This window comes from Geotrypetes seraphini, chromosome 5, assembly GCF_902459505.1.
Source record: "Geotrypetes seraphini chromosome 5, aGeoSer1.1, whole genome shotgun sequence".
Lineage (NCBI taxonomy): Eukaryota > Metazoa > Chordata > Amphibia > Gymnophiona > Dermophiidae > Geotrypetes > Geotrypetes seraphini.
The window spans coordinates 91890341-91916933 of record NC_047088.1 but is presented as its reverse complement, the minus strand read 5'-3'; the positions used below and the strand labels follow the sequence as shown (position 1 = coordinate 91916933).

Sequence of the window (26593 nt, the reverse complement as noted above, 5' to 3'; positions counted from 1 at the left end):
AACTAAAGAGACGCCACTCAAGACAGCTTTGTGTTGATACAGGGAAAAGACCCTAGCTTACTCATTCCCTTGTTTTGTTGGTCCAGTGTTTTAGCATTTTATTTTGCTTAAAAGCATTGATCTCAAGCCACAAAACAAGCTAACTGGATTTCGTGACAGCTTGTTACCTATCCCATCAGCCACACTTGCTGTGAAGAGCAAAAGTACTCACTTGGTGCTGCCAGGGAGGCAGGAGGAGAAGAGAGTAGCAGAATCACTGAGACCACATTCTAAGTCACAGCAGCAATTAAGGTCACAGGAACCCAGCGTAAGGTCACAGGTACAATAGACCAAAGCTAGATGAACAGAAATCAAGTGTGAAACTTAATCAATTTTACCAACCTCAGCCCTTTAAGTAATAAGAAAACAATTATACCTATATACTCTCTAAAGGCAATTTTATATCAAGTCATTCACATTTATGTGCCAACAATGCATCTAAATGTACAGAGCACTGACATTTAAGGACTTAAGTGTACACTTACCTACAAAATGTTTTCTAGACATCTGTTTGATATTCTATAAATAGATGCTCAAAATAGCATAGCATATAAAAAGGGTATTCACAGAGAGGCCATAGATGAGGTGGATATAAACTGTAAGCTGCCCACATGCTTGCTAAATTTAGGTGTCCCCACTATTGATTAAACTTGAAACTTATGCAACGTCCATGGCAGGTATAAATGAGGCACCTAAATGTAGTCTAATGTTGGTGCCAAATGTAATGTAGACTAATATTGGTGCAAAATGTTCTATAATAAAGACCCCTGGATATCCAAGTTATCTAAATAGAATAGGCTAGTGTTCTTCAATGCAAGGCCCGGGGGCCAATGGCAGCCCCAAAAGGTCTCTGACTGCCCTCATCATCATTCAGGCTTTTTTTTTTTTTTTTTGCTACTCTTTGCCTCTTGTAGAGCATCACCTGAAACCTAGCTGTATTAGGTGATGCTCTCACCTGCGTAGTTTTATTTATTTATTTAAAAATTTATTACTCATGCCATCCTCTAGTTCTGTGCGATTTACAGAATAATGTTCAAAGTTAACACAAACAACAAAATATCACACATATTGTACAACAGCACTATAAAATAACTGCTTGCTAAACAACCTTCTTACTTTCCAAAAATCAAGAAGAAAAGCTGCGTCTGAATAACTCCGTTTCAATAACTTCCTAAAATTTAATAAAGTTGCTACTTTCTTTATTTCAAGAGGAAGATTATTCTTTAATACTGCACCCTGAACAGCTAACATTGTTTGTCAACAGACCCCAGATTTCACCTGTTTCAAGGACATCCAAGCACAGTTGATCCTCTGATCGCAAAGTCCTCACCGGTTGATATTCAGTAAAGATGCAGCTTACTGCTTGATGGTCATTGTAAATGAACTAATTTATAGATCAAACAAAATACCTTGAATTCAATTCGGGCTAGCACAGGCAACCAGTGCAACTACTGAAGGGGATAGAGGCAATACCAAAGGGGACAAAGGCAAGATCGAGGAGGCCAAAACATCTGGCGTCAATACAGAGGGATACAGTGCGAGAGACAGAGACTCCATCTTAGAATCTGAGGTAAGTAATCGTGTCAATAAAGAAGGAGACAGAGGGAGAGACGGAGACTCCATCTTGGAGTCTGAGGTAAGTAATCACGTGAATACTGAAGGGGACAGAGGCAATACTAAAGGCAACAAAGGCAAGATTGGACAGAAAACACTCCATGCAAACAGAAAGAATGGACAGCCATGTATGCTAATGCCCGTAGCTTGGGCAATAAAATTCTGGAACTGGAAACAGAAATGAGAAACGCCGACCTTGATGTGATGGCGATATCAGAAACGTGGTTCTCGGAGTCCCATGGCTGGGATATGGTCATACCAGGATATAACTTACTCCATCACAGAGAAGGCAAATCAGGAGGAGGAGTAGCTCTATACATTTGAGAGGACATCAAAGTTACTAAAATCACAGACATCAAGTATACGGGAGAATCCCTCTGGGTGAACCTTGCCAGGGGCAATAACAAATGCCTGTATTACATTACATTACATTACATTACATTAGGGATTTCTATTCCGCCTGTGCCTTGCGGTTCTAGGCGGATTACAATAAAGATGAATCTGGACATTTCCAGTAGAATTACATTACAGGAGAAGAGTAGATTACAAGTAACAGTGAAGAGTTATAATACATTCAACATCGCAGCAGATATAACATAGCCTCGGATTACAATAAGGAAGATATCTGGGCATTTCCAGTAGAATTACATTACAGGAGAAGTGTTAATTACAGGTAATAGTGAAGAATTACAGTACATTCAATATCACAGGAGATGTTACATAGCAACTGAGTCAATTTATAACTGGTGGAGAATAAGAATTACAATATATTCTAGATTACAAAAGATGTTACATGAGATGAGTCAAGTTTCTTCGGATGGAGAGTAGCATCATATGCCTATAAGTGGAAGTGTATTTATTGTTTTGATGATTGCATGATGTTGGTTAATTAATGTTGATGATATGGACAGTAGGGGTGTTTAGTTTGGGTTGGATAAAGAGATTCTATTCCCAAAGGAATTGGTTGAGAACTCATTAGATGGCGGTTTAGATTGATGGGAGATATTTTTTGAACAGTAGTGTTTTTATTTCTTTTCGGAACTCTTTTATGTCTGTAATTTCGATCAGTAATTTTGAGATGTATCTTGGTGTTGTGTACAGACTGCCAAGACAAAAGGACGATGCAGACAAAGAACTAATTGAAGACATTGAGACCATCACACTGCGAGGAGACACAGTGCTATTGGGAGACTTCAATATGCCTGATGTGGACTGGAACAAACTTTCTGCTACAACCAGCGGCAGCAAGAGGCTACTAACTTCTATACGAGGAGCATGCCTCAAACAGATGGTATTAGAACCCACCAGGGATCAGGCGATCCTGGACCTGCTACTCACCAACGGGGACAGTGTCACAGAGGTATCGGTGGGAGAAGCTTTGGCTTCCAGCGACCACAACATGGTGTGGTTCCACCTGAAGAAAGGAATCACTAGGTCAAATACATCAACTAATGTCCTAAATTTTAAAGGAACTAATTTTCAGTGCATGGGGGACTATGTCTACAAAGCGCTGAAAAACCAGAGCCTGACGGACAGTGTGGAGGTACTATGGTCGACTCTGAAATCAACCCTGCAAGAAGCAACCAACATATACATAAAAACCGTGAGCAAACGGCACAGAAAAAATAGACCACAGTGGTTCTCTGCGGAGATCTCAGAACTAGTAAAGCAAAAGAAAAAAGCATTCGTAACCTACAAACAATCACAATGACAAGAAGCTAAAGAAACCTATCTGGCGAAATCTAGAAATGTTAAAAGGGCAGTCAGGGAGGCCAAACTCCGGATGGAAGAAAATATAGCAAGACAGGTTAAAAAAGGGGATAAATCCTTTTTTAAGTACGTTAGCGACAGGAAGAAGAACACAAGTAGTATTGTGCGCCTAAAGAAATCTGACGGTAACTTCGTAGACTCAGACGCAGACAAAGCAGAACTACTCAATAACTACTTCTGCTTAGTCTTCACCCGCGAAGCGCCAGGATCCGGACCTCAGCTACAGACAAAGGGGTGCTCGGAGGACCCATTCTGGGACTTTGAATTTACCGCGAGCAATGTCTACCACGAGCTATCAAAGCTAAAAGTAAACAAAGCTATGGGCCCGGATAATCTACACCCCAGAGTACTTCGGGAATTGAGAGATGTCCTGGCAGAACTGTTAGCTGAGCTTTTCAATCTTTCCCTAAGCAAGGGAAAAGTTCCCTTGGACTGGAAAACTTCCAAAAGGGAATGCAGGTCAGAGGCTGAAAATTACAGACCAGTGAGTCTCACATCAATAGTATGTAAACTTATGGAAACGTTGATTAAAAACAGATTGGACATGATTCTGGATGATGAAAGACTAAGGGACCCCACCAGCATGGCTTTACGAAGGGAAGGTCTTGTCAATCCAATCTGATAAACTTCTTTGACTGGGTAACAAAAAATCTGGATGGGGGAGAGTCCCTGGACATCGTGTATTTAGACTTCAGTAAGGCTTTTGATAGTGTCCCACACCGTAAGTTTTTAAACAAGATGAACACACTGACTGCATGGGTAGAAGACTGGCTTAGCGGCAGACTTCAAAGGGTGATGGTAAACGGTATTCCCTCAAAAATGTCGGAAGTGACCAGTGGAGTACCGCAGGGCTCGGTCCTGGGCCCGATACTATTTAATATCTTTGTAAAGGATCTGCCTCAGGGACTTCGAGGCAAAATTACATTATTTGCCGATGACGCTAAACTATTCAACATTGTGGGCAGCGCAGAAAAACCTGACAGTGCAACCATGCCCAACACTATGGAGCAGGACCTACTTTTACGGAACAATGGTCCAGTGCTTGGCAACTGAATTTTAATGCCAAAAAATGTAAGGTAATGCACCTTGGTAGTGGAAATCCATGCAGAACATACACCCTAAATGGTGAAAACCTAACAAGAACTGTAGCAGAACGGGACTTGGGAGTAATCATCCGGGAAGATATGAAAGCTGCCAATCAGGTGGAGAAAGCTTCAACAAAGGCTAGACAAATGCTGGGTTGCATCAGAAGGAGCTTCATCAGCCGAAAGCCTGAAGTCATACTGCCGTTATACAGATCCATGGTGAGACCTTACCTGGAGTACTGTGTTCAGTTTTGGAGGCCACATTATCAAAAAGATGTGAAGAGAATGGAGTCGATTCAGCCACTAGGATGGTCTCAGGACTTAAAGATCTCCCATATGAAGAACGTCTGAGCAGGCTGCGCTTATATTCTCTGGAAGAGCGCAGAGAAAGGGGGGACATGATAGAAACATTAAAAACATCACGAGGCCGCATTGAGGTGGAGGAAAAAATCTTTTTTCTTATGGGTCCCACGGCGACAAGAGGGTATCCATTAAAACTCAGGGGGGGGAGGAAGATTTCATGGGGACACCAGGAAATACTTCTTCACTGAAAGGGTAATTGATCGATGGAATGGTCTTCCACGTCAGGTACTTGAGGCCAGTAATGCGCTCGACTTCAAGGGACGATGGGACAGACAGGTGGGGTCGCTCCAGAGGAATGCTTAAAAGATGGATTCTCGAGGGAGGGAGGGTTCTTGAGTGGGCAGACTTGTTGGGCTGTCGGCCCTTTTCTGCCATCATACTCTATGTTTCTATGAATCAAAATTGGTATAACATGTTCAAATTTGTCAGCATTGACAATCAATCGTGCCGCTGCATTTTGAACTAGTTGCAAGGCACAAACTACGTATTTTGGTAACCCCCAAGTACAGTGCATTGCAATAGTCCAAAGTTAGTATTGTAATTGCACTGATTACTGTTTGAAATTCCCCTACTAGAAGAAAATCTCTTAATTTCTGTAATAACCGTAGTTTGAAAAAAAAGCACACGACACCATTGATTTTACCTGAGGTTTCATGGACAATGCAGAATTCAACTGTACCCCCAGATATTTTACTTTACATATTTTCACAAGCAGTCCTTGTTGCCAAGTGCATCAGTTGACTTGCTGGTTACCTTTAAATTGAATCAGGTTGGGCAGACTGGATGGACCATTCGGGTCTTTATCTGCCGTCATCTACTATGTTACTATATCAGTAGAGCCTACTGTGTCTGCAGTGTCTGTGAGAAGCCAAATTCTTTATTGGGAACTGATTACGGTATTCAGACAGAACTTCTTCTCTCACTGATTGGAAACTTTTGCAAACTAAGAAAGAGCAAATGACTTGTTTTTCCTCTCTTTACGACTTATCCTATATAATTCTCACATGTTGGGAACATCTACCATCATCTGTGTGTGTGTGTTTACTATAAAAGGAAGCCCCAAAATGATGATGAGTGAAGCTCAGCTGTGGACTGAAGGCACCCACTGTCCAACAACCTATCCCATGGAAAATCTCCCGACCTGGCCATTGTCGACAGGCTTCCCTTCATTTGTGTGAGGTGTGGTGATGAAGTTACCCACAGTGAAGTTTATTTCTTTTTCTTGTAAATAAATAATCTACTTATCCCTAAAAGCTTGTGTATGTGATACTATTTTACAAAAAGAGATTATGTACTCATCTTGGTAAGCTCTTTTCCAGTAGATAGGTGAGACATTCTAGACCAGGGGTGCCCAAATGGTCGATCGCAAAGGCAACACGAGTCAAGTGCGTTGCCTTTACGATCTTGTTCTTCCTGCCTCCCCGAGCCAGGCCAGGTGCATACAAGCGCAGGACCCACAAGCCTTCATCTCTGACAATAATTCTGACGTCGGGGGGAAGTTCTGGGCCTGTCAATCGCTGCCTGGCTGGCCTGGAACTTCCTCTCTGACATCAAAATTGATGTCGGCAGTAAAGGCTTGTGGGTCCAACGCTTGTACGCGCCAGGCTTGGCTTGGGGAAGCAGGGAAATATCGGTGTGGTAGATTGAGGGGGGGGGGCAGGAAGAGAGAAAAAAAATTGGGGAAATGCAGAAAGCGGCGCAATAGCTTGGGGGGACAGGGGGAGAGAGAAAGAAAGACAGACAGGCAAGGGGAGAGAAAAAGAAAGATAGAAATAAAGAGGGGGCAGGGGGAGAGAGAACGAAAGACAGGCAGGCAGGGGGAGAGAGAAAGAAAGATAGAAATAAAGAGGGGGCAGGGGGAGAGAGAAAGACAGAAATAAAGAGGGGGGCAGGGAAAGAGAGAAAGAAAGAGACAAAGAAAAGGGGAGGGGGTAGAAAGAAAGGAAGAAATAAATAAATATTGGATTTACAGAAGAAGGAAGTGCAACCAGAGACTCATGAAATCAGACAATAAGTAAGAAAAATGATTTTATTTTAAAATTTAGTGAACATAAGAACATAAGAAATGCCTCTACTGGGTTAGACTTGAGGTCCATCGTGCCCAGCAGTCCGCTCACGCGGCGGCCCAACAGGTCCAGGACCTGTGCAGTAATCCTCTATCTATACCCCTCTATTCCCTTTTCCAGCAGAAAGTTGTCCAATTCCCTCTTGAACCCCAGTACCGTACTCTGCCCTATCACGCCCTCTGGAAGCGCATTCCAGGTGTCCACCACACGCTGGGTAAAGAAGAACTTCCTAGCATTCGTTCTGAATCTGTCCCCTTTCAACTTTTCTGAATGCCCTCTTGTTCTTTTATTTTTTGAAAGTGTGAAGAATCTGTCCCTCTCTACTCTCTCTATGCCCTTCATGATCTTGTAAGTCTCTATCATATCCCCTCTAAGTCTTCTCTTCTCCAGGGAAAAAAGTCCCAGTTTTTCCAATCTCTCAGCGTATGAAAGGTTTTCCATCCCTTTTATCAGACGTATCAAAATGTGCTGTCTATATTTTGCACTATGGCTGCCTTTTACTAAACCGTGATAGTGGTTTTTACTGCATGGAGCTGCGAAGGGCATACAGCGCAGCTCCCTGCGCTAAAAACCGCTATTGCGGTTTAGTAAAAGGGAAAGGGGAAGGGGTATATTTGTCTATTTTTGTATAGTTATTACTGAGGTGACATTGCATATTTTGGTCATCTGCCTTGAGTACCTGAAAATGCTTGAATACCTGATTGTTAAACTGCTTAGATAACCTTGATAGGCGGTATATAAAAACCTAATAAACTTGAAACTTGAAACCTCTGAAAAAAACCCCAAATACAAATGATAATTAACATTTTCTCTGCGTACAGTATGCTTTGTGTTTTTTTATTTATTTATTTAGATTTATATCCCGTCCTCCCAGTAGCTCAGAACAGTCTACAAGTAAACATACACAGTAGAAGTAATTAGACAAATAAGATGTACAATAGGTTTAGATGCTTGGACATACAAGACTGTGCAGTATTTATCAGAGTACAAACAATTTTTCAGAGTACAGACAATTTATCAGAGTACAGACTAAGAGAGGACTATACTGAAATTTTGGGAGAAGTTAAATAGGGGAGAGAAGAGAGAGGTGGGGTTTAAGGGGGGGTGTAGACTGAGGGAGACCTTTAGTTGAAGAGGAGGGTCTTTACCATTTTACGGAATGTCAATAAAGAGTTCTGTTGCCTGAGTTGGGGGGGGGGGGAGTTGATTCCAGAGATGTGGGATGAAGTGGCTGTAGGATCTTTTGTGGGCAGTTTCTGAGAGGAGGGACCTTCCAGGGGGAATGCATAGGCGTATTTCCGATTTTGAGCGGAGGGTGCGAGTGGGGGTGTAGATGGGAAGCTTGGATTTTATGTAGGAGGGGGTGGTGGCATTTAAATTTTATTGTTGTTAGATCATTTTGATTTGATCATTTTAAAAGTAGCTCGCAAGCCAAAAAAGTTTGGGCACTTTTGTTCTAGACAGATGGGTTATTTCCTCATAGCCGTGTGCTGCTGCAGAAGGAATCCACTCTGAATTTTTCACTCTGCCTCTGTTGTACTTCACTGGGCTCTCTAGCTCCACTTACAGTTAGTATCCAAGCACATAGAGCCACCCAATATACGTGAAGTAAAGGCAACCTGCAGCAACAGGCTTAAACAAATTGTTCTGCTCAAAAAGTAACTAGAGTATTGTTAACCACCAACACAGGCTTCAAAGGAGCTCAGAAACTACTCTCCAATAAATTGAAACATATATACAAATTCTTCCCAGACCCCAAGGACTGACAGACATCCAAGAATCAGCTTGGAGAAGCAGAAATAGACCGAAAACTGTAAGTAAGCGCAGGAAGGACAGGGCGGGAGTCTAGAATGTCTCACCTATCTACTGGAAAAGAGTTTACCGGGGTAAGCACATAATCTCTTTTTCCAGTGCAATAAGTGAGAGAATCTAGACAGATGGGACGTACAAAAGTAGTCTCCAAAAAGCTAGGGCGGGCCTCCTGCGTCGACCCTTAAGATTGAGGACCCAAAAGCAGAGTCCTATCTTGCCGCAACATCCACTCTGTAGAACTTGGCAAATGTGTGAAGAGAAGACCACGTTGCTACCCAGAAAATCTCCTCAGGGGAGACAGATCTAGCTTCGGTCTAAGAAGAAGCAACACTCCTGGTAGAATGCGCCTTGATGGAAACAGGGGACAGTTTCCCAGCAATAATGTAAGCTGACGCAATGGCTCTACGGATCCATCTGGAAATTGTGGCCTTGGAAGTGGCAGCACTCCGCTTAAATAAATGAGTCAGTACGAACAAATGGTCAGAGAGATGAAACTCATTAGTGACCTCCAGATAATGCAGAAGAACTCTGCGCACCTTCAATTTCTTCAACAGGTGGTCCACTGTCCTGGAACCTGTCGGCTGAAAGGCCGGCAAACACACTTCCTGATTAACATGGAAAGCCAAAACTACCTTCAGCAAAAAGGAAAGAACCATCCGAAGTGAAACCCCAGCCACCGAAATACGGAGGAAAGGGTTTCTGCAAGACAAAGCCTATAGTTCCAACATACGACTCGCCAAAGTAATGGCAACCAGAAAACGGTCTTTAGCGTCAAGTCCATGAGGGAAGAAGTTAAATAAAATAAATGATTGGCTAAGGGAAAATATGCTTTCCCTTAGTATTTCTAATACAAACTGTCTCCTCTTTCCCTGGAAATATGGTCTATAATGAAATTCTCCCATCTGCACTGACAACACTGCTATTAACCAGGTTAATTCAGTTAAAATCTTAGATATAATTAGAGATTCTAAATTCACTTTCAACACGCAAATAGGTACTGTTCTTAAAAACTGCTTTCACAAATTGAGAATGATTAGATCACTATCAAATATTCTGGAACCACTGTCATTAAATATACTGATTCATTCACTTGTAAAGGCGAAAATTGACTACTGCAATTCTCTATATAAGGGTATATTACAAAAAGAGATTTGGCGTCTTCAACTCATTCAAAATACCGCTATTAAGGTTATCACAGGATCTAAGAAATATGACCATGTCATTCTGTTGTTGAAAAAGGCACATTGGCTTCCTATCCCCCATAGAATAACATATAAACTTGCCTTGATAACATTTAAAAACACATAAAATCAATGAACCAGCATTTACAGATAAATTGATTATCCCACATGAATCGTCTAAAACAGGGGTGCCCACACTTTTTGGGCTTGCGAGCTACTTTTAAAATGACCAAGTCAAAATGATCTACCAACAATAAAATTAAAAAAAAGGAGATCACGTGATGCAGTGAGGAGTGCAGACACAGCTTCTGCAGCTCCTGAGCCCCCGCTCACACTATCCTTTTAATGGCTTTGCTTTGAGATTGTTTGCCTCTCTGTAGCGCTATTTACTTTGTTTCTAAATCAGGAGGAAGTATAATAATAATAACAGTTTATATACCGCAGAACTGTGAAGTTCTATGTGGTTTACAATTATTAGAAATGTTACAGATTGTCACACCCCTAGCCTTAAAGCTCGGTTTGTGCCAGGCAGGGGTTTGTCTAAACCTATCCCAGCCCTGAGAAGGGCTGATCAATGTGACAAGCCAGAGGGAGAGAATAGGGAAGGTGGTTCATTTCCCTTTAAATCTCAGTTAGCTGAGCTCCAGGGAGTGGAGGATGCTGAGCGTAACAGCCTAGAACAGCCTGAGATCGCTCCCACTTCACCTACTAACTCTCAGCTGCAGAAGTTGATTGCTGCTCTTAAGAGAGTTAGGCAAAAGCTGCAGGCTGGCCCTCCCCCTCAGAGAACTGGGCGTGCCCGGCTAAACGTAATAGAAGCTGCTCTGAGGGGAAGGAAGGCAGTCTGCCCTGAGCCAGCTCAGGAAGGAGGTGTCCAGGACAATGCTCCTGATCCTCGCTGCTCTGCTGATGTTGAGATGTTAGTTTTTGACCCTGACCCTGTGACTAACCAGCCAGCAGAGCTTGAACCTATGGATTGCCAGGAATCTGCTGATATTCCTGAAGGTATGCCTATGGAAGAATAGGTTACATGTTTGTGGGACTTGTTTTGTCTTCCTGCTCAGGTGAGCAAATTGTTTAGACTGCTTCTCAGCAGCTGTTTGCAGTTGAGGGAAGAAGGAGAGCAGTGCTGAACTTCTCCCTTTATGGGAGCCTGAAAGAAAAAAAACACGTTTTTTTTTCATTGAAGAAATCTGCACTGTTAAGTTTATTTTGTGTTTTGAATGCTGAAGAATGAGGAAGTAAGTTTGGGGAGAATCCACTGTACAACTGGATGGGTTTGTGGGGCCATTTGGGCATTCTGTTATAACAGAGATATTTTTGTGGGTTTGCTTACTCCCCTCCCCCACCAACTCCTTTGGAGCTGGCTGGGGCCAAGCCTACTTACCTCTCAGGCTTGGACGCAGCACTACAGGCAGTGCTAATAGCAGTTGTAGCTAACTGTCTGACTTTAAAGATTACAACATTGTTTTGGAGAGTTATCTCTCGGCATCTGACAGCAAGTATTTTGCAATGTGTTTTATGTTACTTGCCTGGATAAAGGTGAGAGCTGAGTCTTAATTATTTTTCATCAGCTCTGTTTTGTTTTGGGGAACTTATGTTGGTTACTTGGAGTCTGGACTGGCTGGAAGTTGGCGCCCAATATAAGCCCACAATAAAGTGATTGTTGGCATGAACTATAAACTGATTTTTTTTTGGATTTTGTTTCATGCTTTATGACTGAACATTGAGACCAGCAGGACTTCCAACTTTATGGAAGCACGTCGAGGTGAGCTATAGTGTGCAATGGCCCGAGCCTAACATATCCACAGGCGTCGGCCTCGCCACAATTGGTATCAGGAGTGGGATAGAGCGCCTCCTGCTGGACATTCTGAGAATTGTTGGAAAAAAAAAATAAGGTTTTTGGAAAAAAAAAAAAAAAGTTTTTGGACTTTAGCTAATTTGTTGTGTTAGCTTGTTGTTTTAGTTTATTGTGTTGGTTCCTGTCTGCGAGGAGCTGAGTTCCAGACATCCTCGACCGGGTGTGCGGAGGAAACACGGGACCAGAGGGATCCTGCCTGACCGTGGAGAACCTGAGTCGGAGGAGGACCTCAGCACTGATATAAGAGGACAAAAACGCAGTAAACGACTGGGGGCCAAGGAGGCCTAAAAACAAAAGGCGTAGACTCACCTTGCGCTCTGGTAAGAGGCTTGACCAGGGGGGGTGAGGGAGATTGGCTACCCCAGTAAATTGTACCGCACTTGGGTTGGTCTCTCTCTGTTTTTTTTTGTAGGAGGACCAACAGCAGCTGATCGCTTTCCTGACCGCTGAGCGACAGAAACAGAGTGAGGACTTGCAGAGCATCCTCAAAACCAATCAGGAACTGTGGTACAGGTCCCAGGAGCTGGCCCGAAGGCAACATGACGAACTGATCATGGCGATGGGTGAGCAGACCAAGCTGCTAACTCAGCTAATTCAGAACTCATCTACAAGTGCAGCTGGTGGGCCACCGGGACAGGTGGCGGGAACATATCTGGACCTTGCCGGGTCAGGGAAAGATACCCCCTTACAGAATCTTGAAGAAAGTAAGGAACAGGCCCGGGGGGATAAGGGTATGGGATTCCAAAGTCACATCCACAAAGCAGGGGGGCCCAAGCACAGGGAGACCTTATACAAGAAGGCTCTCCGATGCTACCGCTGTAGGAAAATGGGTCATACCCAGAGGTATTGTAGGGTTACCCGGGAGCTGATGATAACCCAAGGGCGGGCTTCTAAAATTCCTAAAGAGTGTCGGGTGGAGGTCCTGGTAGCAGACAAAGAAGTCTCAGCAGTTGTTGATACAGGAGCCGAGCAATCGGTGATGTCAGGACAATTGTGGAAACAGTTGGGGGGAAGCCCAGGCCCAGGAGTGGAGAAGGTACCCATAACATGTATCCATGGGAAGTCCCATGAATACCCTCTCAAACAGTTGAACCTGCAGTATAAGGGAAAAAAAATTGAGTTGCCTGTGGCCGTGGTAGAAGCAGTACCCTATCCATTGATATTGGGTCGGGACTGGCTTGTACAGGCTCAGACAGGGGGGTTCAAGGGCTGTGAGAGACAGGGAGGATATGTGTGGGGAACTCAAGAGGATAGAGGAAGGGTGGTTGGAACAGCCCAGGCATGTGAATCACGAGCGCCGAAACCAAAGCAGTGGAAACCTACGATTAGGTGGGCCCCACTGTCGGACCAGGCCAGGGCTCCCACACAGGCATACCTTAGGGCTGCGGGTTATGACCTGTATGCTGCTCATGACCAAGTTATCCCGGCTAGGGGAAGGGCTCTGATAAAAACCGACATTCAAGTGTCGCCCCCGCCAGGTGCTTACCTTAGGGTGGCGTCAAGATCAGGGTTAGCATTAAAACACTCCGTAGATGTGGCTGCGGGAGTAATCGACCCTGACTTTAGAGGGAACTTGGCAGTGGTATTGGTTAACCAGGGGGATACCGAATACAGTGTCCAACCCGGGGATCCCATCGCCCAGATGGTGTGCGAGCGAATTTGGCACGCCAGGTTGGAGCAACAGGTGAGGCTCCCGGATACAGAAAGGGGAGAACAGGGATTTGGGTCCACAGGGGTGAAGACACCAAAAATAGGAACACCCTCGGACTTAAGTCTCCACCCAAAGAAAGAGATTGAGACCGCTAAGCTAGCCTTCCTGGATGCTGAGATACTTAAATTAAGGGATGAGTTGACAGCAGCCAGAAAGGATTGGGAGGTCAAAGGGAAATCTCAAGCAGAAACCAAGGATCAAGCTTGGGCGGATCAGTTGGACAGGAATAGGCAGCAGGCTAGGGACGAAAGCACTGCCCAATTCCAGAAAGAGTCTGAGAAGCTGACTAACCTCATAGAGCAGGTGAATGCCCAGCTTAAGGTGGTCCAAGAACAAGTTAAGGAAAGTCAGACTCAGCAACAAGCAATACAAAATAGTGTCAGGGAAATCAAAAATACTTGCGGTGAGCTAACCACCAGAACTGGCACGACAGAAGGTTGGTTGGCGAAACAGAAGCTGCAGGAAGAGCAAATAGAACAGCACGCTCAACACTTCGAAAAGGTTCTAGATACATTTAAAGATATGGACCAGGACCTTGAGGAAGTAAGACAGCAAATGGAAAACATGCAGAAAGAAGAGTTGGGTGGTATAACCCAGGTGATAGCTGCATTGGCTCAGAGGGTGGATGGTTTGGAAGGGGCCAAGAGTCAGGTGGATGGGGCTTTAGGAAAACCATACCAGCCACCGGTCTTGAGATGGCCCGAGGACTTTGAGGACCCCGATCCGCCAACCATAGAGCTAGCAAAAAAAGTTAATAAACCAAGGAGACGCTATTAACGTGAGGTCCTGTTTGCTCAGAGGGTATTGTCAGCCTTAGTGACAATGTAAAGAGGGACCCCCTTTTCTTTAAATTAAAGGACGGTCATCATTTTAGGGTGAGGGTATGTCACACCCCTAGCCTTAAAGCTCGGTTTGTGCCAGGCAGGGGTTTGTCTAAACCTATCCCAGCCCTGAGAAGGGCTGATCAATGTGACAAGCCAGAGGGAGAGAATAGGGAAGGTGGTTCATTTCCCTTTAAATCTCAGTTAGCTGAGCTCCAGGGAGTGGAGGATGCTGAGCGTAACAGCCTAGAACAGCCTGAGATCACTCCCACTTCACCTACTAACTCTCAGCTGCAGAAGTTGATTGCTGCTCCTAAGAAAGTTAGGCAAAAGCTGCAGGCTGGCCCTCCCCCTCAGAGAACTGGGCGTGCCCGGCTAAACGTAATAGAAGCTGCTCTGAGGGGAAGGAAGGCAGTCTGCCCTGAGCCAGCTCAGGAAGGAGGTGTCCAGGACAATGCTCCTGATCCTCACTGCTCTGCTGATGTTGAGATGTTAGTTTTTGACCCTGACCCTGTGACTAACCAGCCAGCAGAGCTTGAACCTATGGATTGCCAGGAATCTGCTGATATTCCTGAAGGTATGCCTATGGAAGAATAGGTTACATGTTTGTGGGACTTGTTTTGTCTTCCTGCTCAGGTGAGCAAATTGTTTAGACTGCTTCTCAGCAGCTGTTTGCAGTTGAGGGAAGAAGGAGAGCAGTGCTGAACTTCTCCCTTTATGGGAGCCTGAAAGAAAAAAAAACCGTTTTTTTTTCATTGAAGAAATCTGCACTGTTAAGTTTATTTTGTGTTTTGAATGCTGAAGAATGAGGAAGTAAGTTTGGGGAGAATCCACTGTACAACTGGATGGGTTTGTGGGGCCATTTGGGCATTCTGTTATAACAGAGATATTTTTGTGGATTTGCTTACTCCCCTCCCCCACCAACTCCTTTGGAGCTGGCTGGGGCCAAGCCTACTTACCTCTCAGGCTTGGACACAGCACTACAGGCAGTGCTAATAGCAGTTGTAGCTAACTGTCTGACTTTAAAGATTACAACATTGTTTTGGAGAGTTATCTCTCAGCATCTGACAGCAAGTATTTTGCAATGTGTTTTATGTTACTTACCTGGATAAAGGTGAGAGCTGAGTCTTAATTATTTTTCATCAGCTCTGTTTTGTTTTGGGGAACTTATGTTGGTTACTTGGAGTCTGGACTGACTGGAAGTTGGCGCCCAATATAAGCCCACAATAAAGTGATTGTTGGCATGAACTATAAACTGATTTTTTTTTGGATTTTGTTTCATGCTTTATGACTGAACATTGAGACCAGCAGGACTTCCAACTTTATGGAAGCACGTCGAGGTGAGCTATAGTGTGCAATGGCCCGAGCCTAACATATCCACAGGCGTCGGCCTCGCCACAAGATTAAATGGAATAAACAAAGTACAGACTTAATTATTGATAGTTCTAGCGATCATTTGTTGAGGACTGAGATTGTATAGGTTGGTTTCCTAACTATTTCAGGAACAGATGTGTATGGCTGGTCGGGCAACTGAAAAAGACAAAGAAAGATTGCAGCCTGCTGATGACAAGATGGCTGAGCCCAGACCATTGAGTGGGGGAGTTCACAGAGGGCCAATTACGTCAACTTACCTCTGCAGTGACTGCAGCATTTGAGCCTCAAATGGAGAAGCTTTCGGGTCAGATTACTCATTTAGAAACTCTGTTGGGGGAAACTGTGTGCCATACTGGTGAGTTGGAGACTCGTGTCTCCGTGGTGGAGGACTCTTCCCAGACCACGTGTGCACAGCTTTCTCAGTTAGAGAAGCGTCTGACAGAGCAGGCAGAGAGAATAGAGGACCTGGAGAATCGGTCCCGCAGGGACAACCTCAGATTTATCGGAATCCTTGAGACCCTTTCGGACCAGCAGCTAGGTACACTGTTTAAGGACTGGCTAGTTGCCGAATTTCCCCTACCGGCTGGCATGGGGTCCCTCTGCCTGGAGCGTGCTCATCATGTGGGCTGCTTGTTTGTTGATTGCCAGAGACCTCGGCCCGTAGTGATGAAATTGCATAACTACTTACATAAAGTGGAAATCTTGCGCCAATATCTGTTCAGAAAGGAAATAAAAACTATACTCTTCAAGAAATCCCTTAATAAAGCTTAATACCATGATAAAGCTTAACCCCCCTCTTACCATCCCCTCCTAACCCCAGATCCTACTTTTCCCTCTCTTGGAAACTTTCTCTGATCTAACGTTGTAACCCTTCTTCCATAACTCTTTTTGTAATCCGCTTTGAACCGAAAGGTAATGGCAGAATAGAAATCTGTAATATAATGTAATGTAATGTAATATCGGCTTAAGAGGGACAGTCTCAAATATGATAGAGCTCTGATACGTATTTTCCAAGATTACTCTTCAAGATCGTCGGAGGAGTTTTCAGCCTTTGTGTGCGACTAACGGCCAAAAAGATTTGTTTTTTATTTTTGTATTCTGCACTCTTTAAAATCCACTCTAATGGGGTATGACAGTCTTTTGCCACAGTGGAGGCTGCCCAGGAATGTATGGCATTACTTACTTGATGAAGTAGCCCCTGCTTCGTTTGTTGGGACTATTTGCTTGGGACTCTGCTGGTTCTTGGATGTTCTTGGTAGCTCCTGTATTCTGGAGTTGGAGTTGCTTGGCTACAGTTGTTATTTCATTTTGTGCTGCTAAGTTTATTTTTAGGCAGATCTCATTTTTGCTTCTTGTTATTCTGGGTGTGGGCCCATTGCTTCTTAGTGACCTCCCAGGATACCACGAGGATGAGGGACCTGTTTTTGGGCATAGATAGTGGGAGATGGGGGGGTTGGGGATGGGTGGAGGGAGTGGGGTTGCAGCTGTTTGGGGTACCTGTTTTTTTGGGGTGGAATGCTTGGGACCTGTTCTGTTCTATCCTGCTTTGCTTTTTCTGTTATACTTGGAGCTCTCCGTGGCTTTCCTATGCAGCACTCAGGGGTTTCCTGTGATAATTGGGCAGGGGTGAGGGCTGGGCGCTCCTGGGGGTTTTTTTTTCATTAACTTTCTTTTTTTCTGGTTATCATTGTTTCTTCCATTGCATGTTTAACAAATTGATCTCGTGGAATGTTGGAGATATAACCTCTCCTGTTAAGAGAACTAAAATTTTACAGGCTCTCAAGCGGCACTCTGCTACTATTGCTTGTTTGCAGGCTTAGTGATACTGAACACCTAAAGTTAAGATGGGATTGGGTGGGGGGATGTTTATTTTTCCTCATCAGGTGGCCATCGCGGGGGGGGGGGGGGGTGGGTGTAGCGGTATTGATTCATAAATCCGCTTCTTGTAAAGCTGAACTTTTGCTGTCTGATCCTGATGGGCATTATTTGGTTTTGAAGTTACGGTATCAGGGCCAGGACTTTATGGTTCATAGACAATTCGGCCACGCCGACAACTGAGCACAAGACGGAGGCGCGCGCCGAAGAAAATTACAGTTTTTAGGGGCTTCGACGGGGGGTTTTGTTGGGGAGCCCCCCCAGTTTACTTAATAGAGATTGCGCCGGCGTTGTGGGGGGTTGTAACCCTCCACATTTTACTGTAAACTTAACTTTTTCCCTAAAAACAGGGAAAAAGTGAAGTTTTCAGTAAAATGTCACACCCCCCCACAACGCAGCGCATCTCTATTAAGTAAAGTGGGGGTGTTCCCCCCCACACACCCCCGTCGGAACCGTAAAAACAGTAATTTTGTGTGGCGCGCACCTCCACGCTGCGCTCAATTGTCTGCACGCGCCTTTGTCCCGGCGCGCTTTTGACCTGACACCCAACTTTATTTTGCTGGTGGTTTATGGTCCTAATCAGACAGATGCCCCCTTTTGTCAGAAATTCTTGTCGTTGCTTATTCCGTATAAGGATACTGCTTTAATTGTGGTGAGAGATATGAACCTGGTCATGGATCCTTCTATGGATAGATCTACAGGTGACTGGATGGGGAAGTCTTCTCCTACTGTTTTGTCCTCTTTCGTTTCGAATTACAGCTTGTACATATCTGGCGTGCTTTGCATCCCACTGAGCGGGATTACACCCATCTTTCCTGAAGAGATCTCTGATCACTGTATGACGTGGATTGAGTTTGATCTGCAGCCTAGTTCTCCTGGGTCTCATAGCTGGCGTTTCCCATCTCATTTGTCTAAAGATACCAAGTTTCGGGACTTTCTTGGTAAGAAATGGTGTGATTAAGAACACCTTAATGCCCCTCATGTTGATCAATCTTCCTTATATTGGGTAACAGCTAAGGTTGTTTTGTGGGGGGAGGTGAAAGCCTTTGTTTGTGCCCTGAAAAAGCGTCTTAGCGGTATTTTGCTTTTGGAAAAACAGTTAGGAGCGGCTAAAACAGCATTTATTAGGCATCCAACTAAGGTGAATAAAGATTGGTTATATGCCATCCAGTTGAGTTTGAATTCTTTTATACATGAAAAGACACAAAAGGCATTATTTTATCGTAAAGGTTATTATCATAAATTTGGCAATAAGACTGGTTAATTATTGGCCCGAGTGGTTCGGAATAATGAAGGTAACCGATTTGTGGAAGCATTGCGAAGCTCTAATGGTTCCCTCACGTCTCATCCGGAAGAGATGGGTCATTTGTTTTTTGATTATTTTTCTACCTTGTACTCGGCAGAGGAGTCTCCCTCTCCTAATGTTATTCAAGATTATCTTGTGCAATGTGGTATGCCGTGCTTGACCTTGGAGGACAAGCAGGTCCTTTGGGCTCGTATTTCAGGGAAAGAACTGCAGAAGGCTATTGTTGCTCTTAAACTTCGTAAGGCTCCCAGGTCTGATGGTTTTTCGGGCGAGTTTTATAAATTTTTGCAGTTTGAGGTGGTGCGACCCTTAGTTAATTATTTTCAGGATGTCCTGCAGGGTGGTTCTTTACCACCCCACGAGAATGTAGCGCAGATTAGTTTAATTCTTAAACCTGGAATGGCCCCTGAGTTGGTGACCTCCTATCGCCCGATCTCTCTTATGTCGATCTTAAATTGTTATCGAGCATTCTGGCATCCAGGCTGGCGGCTGTGTTACCACGACTTATTGGCTCAGAACAGACTGGGTTTGTCCATGGTCGCCAGCCGGTGGTTCATGTCCACCATTTATTGTTATCCATGTCTTATTGCCAGCATCATCAAATCCCTTCCATGGCTGTCAGTCTGGACGCTGAGAAGGCTTTTGATTGGAGGGGCTGGGCTTTCCTATTTACTACCCTTGAGTGTCTGGGTTGTGGGGGTCCTTTTTTAACAGCTGTTCGGGCATTGTATTCTGGGCCCATGGCCTCCATCTTGATAAAAGGCATACATATGGCCCCTTTTGAGATTGCTAGGGGAATGCAGCAGGGTTGTCCGTTATCTCCTCTGTTATTTGTAATATCTTTGGAACCCCTGTTTCGGACCCTGTTGGCAGATGCTCGCATTGCTGGGGTAGATCATCATCTTTTACAGGTGAAGGTCCTGGCATATGCGGATGATCTCATACTTCTTTTAACTCGGCCTTCAACTTCTTTGCCTGTGTTGTTGGATGTCCTTGCTGCTTATAGTACTTTATCTGGTTTTTCCTTTAATCTTTTCAAATCTAAGGCTTTGCCTTTGTTGCCAGAGGTTAAAGATCGTTGGGTGGGGCCATTTCCATTATAATGGGAGACTGTAGCATTGAAATACTTGGTGTTCAGCTTCCTGTTCAATTATCTTTCTTATATAGTGTGAATGTCTCGTTTATTAAGTGAGACCTCTATTAAACTACAGTTGTGGAGAGCTTATCCGTTGTCCATTTTGGGCCGAGTTCATTTATTTAATATGATTTTGGCGCCAAAATGGCTCTATATATTTTAAATGCTTCCCTTATTTCTTAAACTGAGGGATGAAAGGAAGCTGTATTCTCTCCTGCAGACCTACTTATGATAAGGTAAGTGGGCCCATTTTTCTATTCACACTGTACAGACACCTCGGCGCTTTGGGGGGTTTGGGGATCTTGAATGTTAGACATTTAACGATTGCATGTACTATGAGACACATTAAGGACTGGTTCCGCACTTCTCATGACTTTTCAGCTACTGCTGTGAAGTTATCTTTGATGAGCAACTGGCTTTTTAGTTGTTATTTGCATAAGATGGGTCTCCGATTGCCTGTTATACTTTGGCGATTTGGCATCCTATCTGCTGCCATTGCTACTTGGTGTTGGTTGTGTCAGCGACACCGAAACTCCACAATGGTGACGCCCTACCTTGCTATTTGTGGGAACCCAGTGTTTCATTAACAACAGTCAGTTTGAATGCCCGATTCCAAAGATCCTTTTAAACTGTATCGTCAGTCCATTCTGTGGGATGTTTCTTCAGGAATATTTTTGCCTTTGCCGATTCTCCTTCAATCAAAAAAATGACTGTTTTCTACGTTAGAAGACTTTCAAATGTCACAAGTTCTTTTTCATCTGTACTTATGAGACGTCATGGAATGTCTGGCAAAGTGGATGCTGTAGATTTTGCACCATTTATAGCTTTGTTTCTGGTGTGATTCTGTCATCAAAAAAGGCAAGTGTTGCTAGGTTCTCAGACAGAAACATAAGACATAAGAAATGCCTCTGCTGGGTCAGACCTGAGGTCCATCGCGCCTAGCAGTCCGCTCACGCAGCAGCCCACCAGGTCCAGGACCTGTGCAGTAATCCTCTATCTATACCCCTCTATCCCCTTTTCCAGCAGGAAATTGTCCAATCCTTTCTTAAACCCCAGTACCGTACGCTGCCCTATAACGTCCTCTGGAAGCGCATTCCAGGTGTCCACCACACGTTGGGTAAAGAAGAACTTCCTAGCATTCGTTTTGAATCTGTCCCCTTTCAACTTTTCCGAATGCCCTCTTGTTTTTTTATTTTCTGAAAGTTTGAAGAATCTGTCCCTCTCTATGCCCTTCATGATCTTGTAAGTCTCCATCATATCCCCTCTAAGTCTTCTCTTCTCCAGGGAAAAGAGACCCCGTTTCTCCAATCTCTCAGCGTATGAAAGGCTTTCCATCCCCTTAATCAGTCGTGTCGCTCTCCTCTGAACTCTCTGAGGAGAAACCATAGATATCTGGAAATAGCTGTGAGTGCCTTATTTGCAACAGTTTTGTTTGGAAATGTGCTGAGGGTAGACGACAGTTCAACATCATTGTATAGAGCCCTAATTCTCATTGGTACTTCATTCCATTCCGTACAAACTACCATTATGAGCAATCACCTACATATACAACATACAAGCAAACCGTGCATGCTGGGGTGACCTCTAAATATTGTCTAATCAAGCTGAAATTTGGCACATAAGAAAGACATATCAAGTGGATAAAAAGTTCCATGTTTCATCACTGGAAAACTAAGGAAATACATTACTTGGTGCATGTTCTCATAAGAGGAGGGTCATTTGAAATCCTTTGCTGTACTTCAGACGGATTATTCTTTGTTACCTGGGAATCTATTTTCTTATTTGCAACTTCAACATTATCTACGCAGCCTTCCTGGATTTAACAGAGGATGTCCAAAAAGAGTTGGCAACTTGTTATACTTTGAGAGCCCAGCTTCCAGTACCTTTGCGATTCAACCATAGATACCTTCAGGATTCAACACCAGAATTGAATTATTCTGCCTATGTAGTGGCTTGGAATGCAGATCTTGGCATGCAATTATCTCTTGTAGATTGTAAAAAACATGTTCTGGTGTTCGATAAAATGTCTAACAATGTTTTGCATTGGGAACAACATTATAAGTTTGCACTGCGCTTATATATTGCACCTAATAGAGCTCGCTACATGGGACTTTCCCCTACTAGGGCTTGCCCCAAGTGTGGATATGTGCCTGCTAATTTGGGTCATATGTTTTGGTTTTGTCCAGATGTTTATGGTTTTTGGAGCACTCTACTTACCTATGTTTCTTCTATCTGGACTTGTGGACTGAAATTGGACCCTTTGATTTGTATTCATTACAAGTGCCTGTTCCCAGAGGCTATCATTCTTTTCTTCAGAGAACAACTTTGATGGGGAAGAAAGTTATTTTCTCAATTGGCTTTCTCAGAGTCCTCCCTCACTTATGCAGCAAAGGATGCAAATGTTAACTTTGCTTAAGCTGGAGTGCATCCAACTTCAAGATTTGAACTCTCCCCTGGGTGGTCAGTTTAAACGTACCTTCCTGGAGAGCATTTTGGTCTATTTTGACCCCATGGGTGCGCAGTTGTTTTTTGAATAGATAGATTGCTTGTTAGGCCTGCATTTCTCTCTGGTTATTGTTTACTTTTGGGTGGGTGAATGGGTGAGAGGTGGAGGGGTGGGTGCTGTATTTTTTTCTTTATTTGTACAGTTTGTTAATTGTATTGCCTTTCTATTTCAATAAAAAAGATTATACCATAAAATAAAAAAACAACAACGCAAAGCACAATGTACATAGAAAAAATGTTATCATTTATATTCCAGGTTTTTTTCAGAGGTCAACACAGATGACTTTATGCAATGTCACCTCAGTAACAACTATACCAAAATAGACAAATATACCCCCTCTCTTTTTACTAAACCGCAATAGCGGATTTTAGCGCAGGGAGCTGCACTGAATGCCCCACGCTGCTCCCGACACTCATAGGCTCCCTGCGCTAAAAACCGTTATTGCAGTTTAGTAAAAGGGGGCCATAGTACAAAATATAGACAGCAGATATAAATTCTCAAAACGGACACATTTTGATCACTACATTGAAAATAGAATAATTTTTTCTACCTTTGTTGTCTGGTGATTGCATGAGTCTCTGTTTGCACTTTCTTCGTCTGACTATGTATCCAATATTTCTTCCCTTCTTTCAGCCTCCTGTATGCTTCCTCTCCTTCAGACCTCATTTCCTCCCCCTACTTTTCTTCCTCTGTCCCTGCCCCCTTCTTTCTTTCAATCTCCCTGCGCCCCCTTTCTTTCTGTCTGTCTGTCTTTTTCTCTCCATGTCCCCTTTCTTTCAGTTTCCCTGTCCCCTCTTTCTTTCTTTGTTTCCCTTCTTTCCGTCTGTCTCCCTTTCTTTCTATCTTTCTCTCTCCATGCCCCCTCTCTTTCTTTCTGTCTCTCTGCCCCCCTTTCTTTCATTCTGTCTTTCTATCTCCATGCCCCGTTTCTTTCTGTCTCCTGCCCCTTTCTCTCTTTGTTTCCCTTCTTTTTTTCTGTCTTTATGCCCCCTTTCTTTCTTTCTGTCCCCCCCTTTCTTTTTGTTTCCCTTCTGTCTTTCTTTCTGTCTCCCTGCCTGCCCCCTTTCTTTCTCCCTGCCCTCCCCAAGCCACCACCATCGGGGAACAGGCCCCCAAGCCGCCGCTGCCATATCTGAGCTCTCCCTGCTTCCCGACGCGGTAAACAGAGCGCAGAAGTACTGGGCTGACCAGCCTTCCAACCCAATGTCAGAGAGGAAGTTCCAGGCCAGCCAGGCGATTGGCTGGCCCGGAACTTACTCTCCAACATCAGAATTGACATCGGGAGGGGGAAGACTAGTCAGCCCAGATTCTTCTGCATCCTGTTTACCACTTCGGGAAGCAGGTAGAATGCGAAGGATAGGCTCCGCGATCGACTCGCATTGCATTCGCGATCGACCTTTTGGGCACCCCTGGTCTAGAACACTACGATCTTCAAACCATCTTTTTTTGTACCATCATTGAAAATAATCGGCACTCGCCGTACAACAATATTTTCTGTGACTGCTCCCACTATTTGGAATTCTTTACCTTTACATATTAGATCAGAAATTAACTTAGAGAAATTCAAAGGTGCTCTAAAATATTTTTTTGTTCAAAGATGCCTATGAACACTAGGTACCTTTTTGTTTAAAGATGCCTAGGAATATCAGGTACCCTTTATGAATACACTGTTCACCCCTTATGGTTTTCTCTTCTTTTAAAAGAAAAACAGCAGCATAATGTGTCTTCCTATTTCTTGTGTTTGTTCCTTTTATGTTTTCTTTCTTGATTTTATTGTAGTTCCTCCCCCCTTCCCACGTATAATCAATATGGTTTGTCCTTAATCTGTAGATGTCTTTGTTTTAAATTATTGTATCCCTTATTTTTATTAATATTGTACTCTCACTTAGAATTTTGATAGGCGTGTAATCAAATTTTAAATAAACTATGAAACTATGGAAGCATTTTGAAGGGGCTCAAAAGGATCCTTGGTAAGACTAGACAACACCAAGTTAAGGGAAAGGATGCTTAACCAGTGGTCTGACACAAAGAGCCCCCTTCAAAAATCTAATGTCATCAGGATAAGATGTCAATGAGAACAGACACTCCCGGGATCTAAAACAGGAGAGCCAGGCCACTTGGATCCGAAGAGAAGCCACAGTGAGGCCTTTATCCAAACCAGCCTGAATTGGCAAGATCGGAGCTGAACAAGGGTCCACCTCAGCCTGGGAATACCAATGTTGGAAAGTCTTCCTCGCTTTAGCGTAAGCCGACACCGTGGACAACGTCTTAGACTTGTGAAAACTATCCACAACCAGGGCAGAATATCTGTTATGCTCTAAGACTGTGCGCTCAAGAGCCATGCCGTAACCCGAATCCTCCATGGAGACTGGACCCTGAATGAGAAGTCCGTATAGGTGCTCAGCCAAAGGCTGTGCCCCCTGCGCAGACGCATCAGATCTGCGTACCACAATCTGCAAAGCCAATCTGGAGCCACCAGAATGACACTGCCTGGATGAGCAGTGATCCTCCAAATGACCCAGCCAATCCCGCCGAAGCCGTTGACACTGGGGATCCCTCCCTGCCTCCCTGTCTAACCGCCCGCTGCACCCTCCCCACCCCCAAAGCTGACCCTGCCACCTTACCGGAGCTAACATGATCTATCCCCCCCAGCAGCAACTCAGTGCTGGGACGGCCCTCGGCGCATGCAGTGACTCACAAGCTGCACGTGGCTGGCCCATAAGCATTCCCCCCCATCAATTTTGACATCGAAGGTTTTGGGCCAACCAATTGCTGCCTAGCTAACCTGGAACCTTCTCGCCAACGTCAAAATTGGTCCATCGTTGTGCTGAGTTGCTGCAGGGAGAGATGGTGCATGTCTGCTCCACAATGTGGCAGGGTTGGTTTTGGAGGTGGGGGTGGTGCAGCAGGTGGTCAGACAGGGAGGCAGGGAGGAATCCCCGTCACCGCCGGCTTCAACGGGGGGCAGGCAAGGATATCCGGCAGCACCTGCGGCTTCGGTGGATGGGTCAGCTTTGAAGGGAGGGGGCACAAACTTGATACAGAAGGAAGGGAAGAGGCATGGACATTGGGGCACTAACTTGGGATATAGGAGGGAGGGAATATGGAGAAATATGGGCACAAGTGTGTGAGTGAGAGATGGTGGACATGGGGAAAGGAAGAAAGGAAAATTGGGTATAGAGAGAGAGGAGTGAGGTAGAGATTCATTGGGAATAGAAGGATGAGAGGGAGAAATGTTGGATATGGTGTTGGAGAGGGCAGATTGAAGGGGATGCAAGGGGGAGGAATGTTGGACATAGTGATGGAGGGAGAAATATGGCACTGTGCTGGAGAGGGGCCATAGAAGGATAAATGGGCATGGGGCTGGTGGGCAGTGGTGAAAAATGCTGCACATGATCAGGGGGATGAGAAAGGGAAAAATGTTGGATCTGGCAGTAGAGGAGGTGGGAGAGATGCATGGATCTCTCAAGACAGATGAACAGTGAGACAAAGAGAGAGGAAGAAAAGTTGGACTCATTGAGGGACAGAGAGAGAGATGTTGGTTGGGGAAGGGAATGGGGTCCGGAGGAGAGGAAGCATGCAGGAGGCAGAAATAAATAAATATTGGAAACGTAACCAGAAACTCATGAAATCACCAGACAGCAAAGATAGGAAAAATAATTTTATTTTCAATTTAGTGATCAAAATGTGTATCTGCTGTCTATATTTTGCTCTATAATTGTCTATTTTTCTATAGTTATTACTGATTGCTATTTTAAAGTCATCTGCCTTGACCTCTTTGGGAAAAAAACCCTGAATATAAATGATAACATTTTCTGTGTATACAGTGTGCTTTGTGTTTTTTTAATTTTGTGGTTACCATTATATATTAATAAGATTATATTGTGTATATATAAAAAATGAATGGAAGAGGGGTGGATCCAAGATGGCCGCAGACCCTCTCAACTGAGTTTACCTCCAACTTTTGAATCACTGCCCTGGATACCTGCCTTCCCTTCAATGCTGAAACGAAGAGGATGCAGTGCCGCTGGAGCCTCGCGGCAGTCTGGAGCAGCGGCGTTCGGCAACCAAGAG

General features: G+C 44.3%; 1 protein-coding gene across 1 annotated transcript in view; it reads right to left on the bottom strand.

Moving 5' to 3' along the window:
• Nucleotides 1-26593, bottom strand: part of TCTN3 (tectonic family member 3) — a 173410-nt gene that overhangs the window by 132681 nt on the left and 14136 nt on the right. The window contains 1 exon segment of the mRNA XM_033946503.1: nt 212-335. Within this exon segment, the coding sequence (XP_033802394.1) occupies nt 212-335 (124 nt within the window).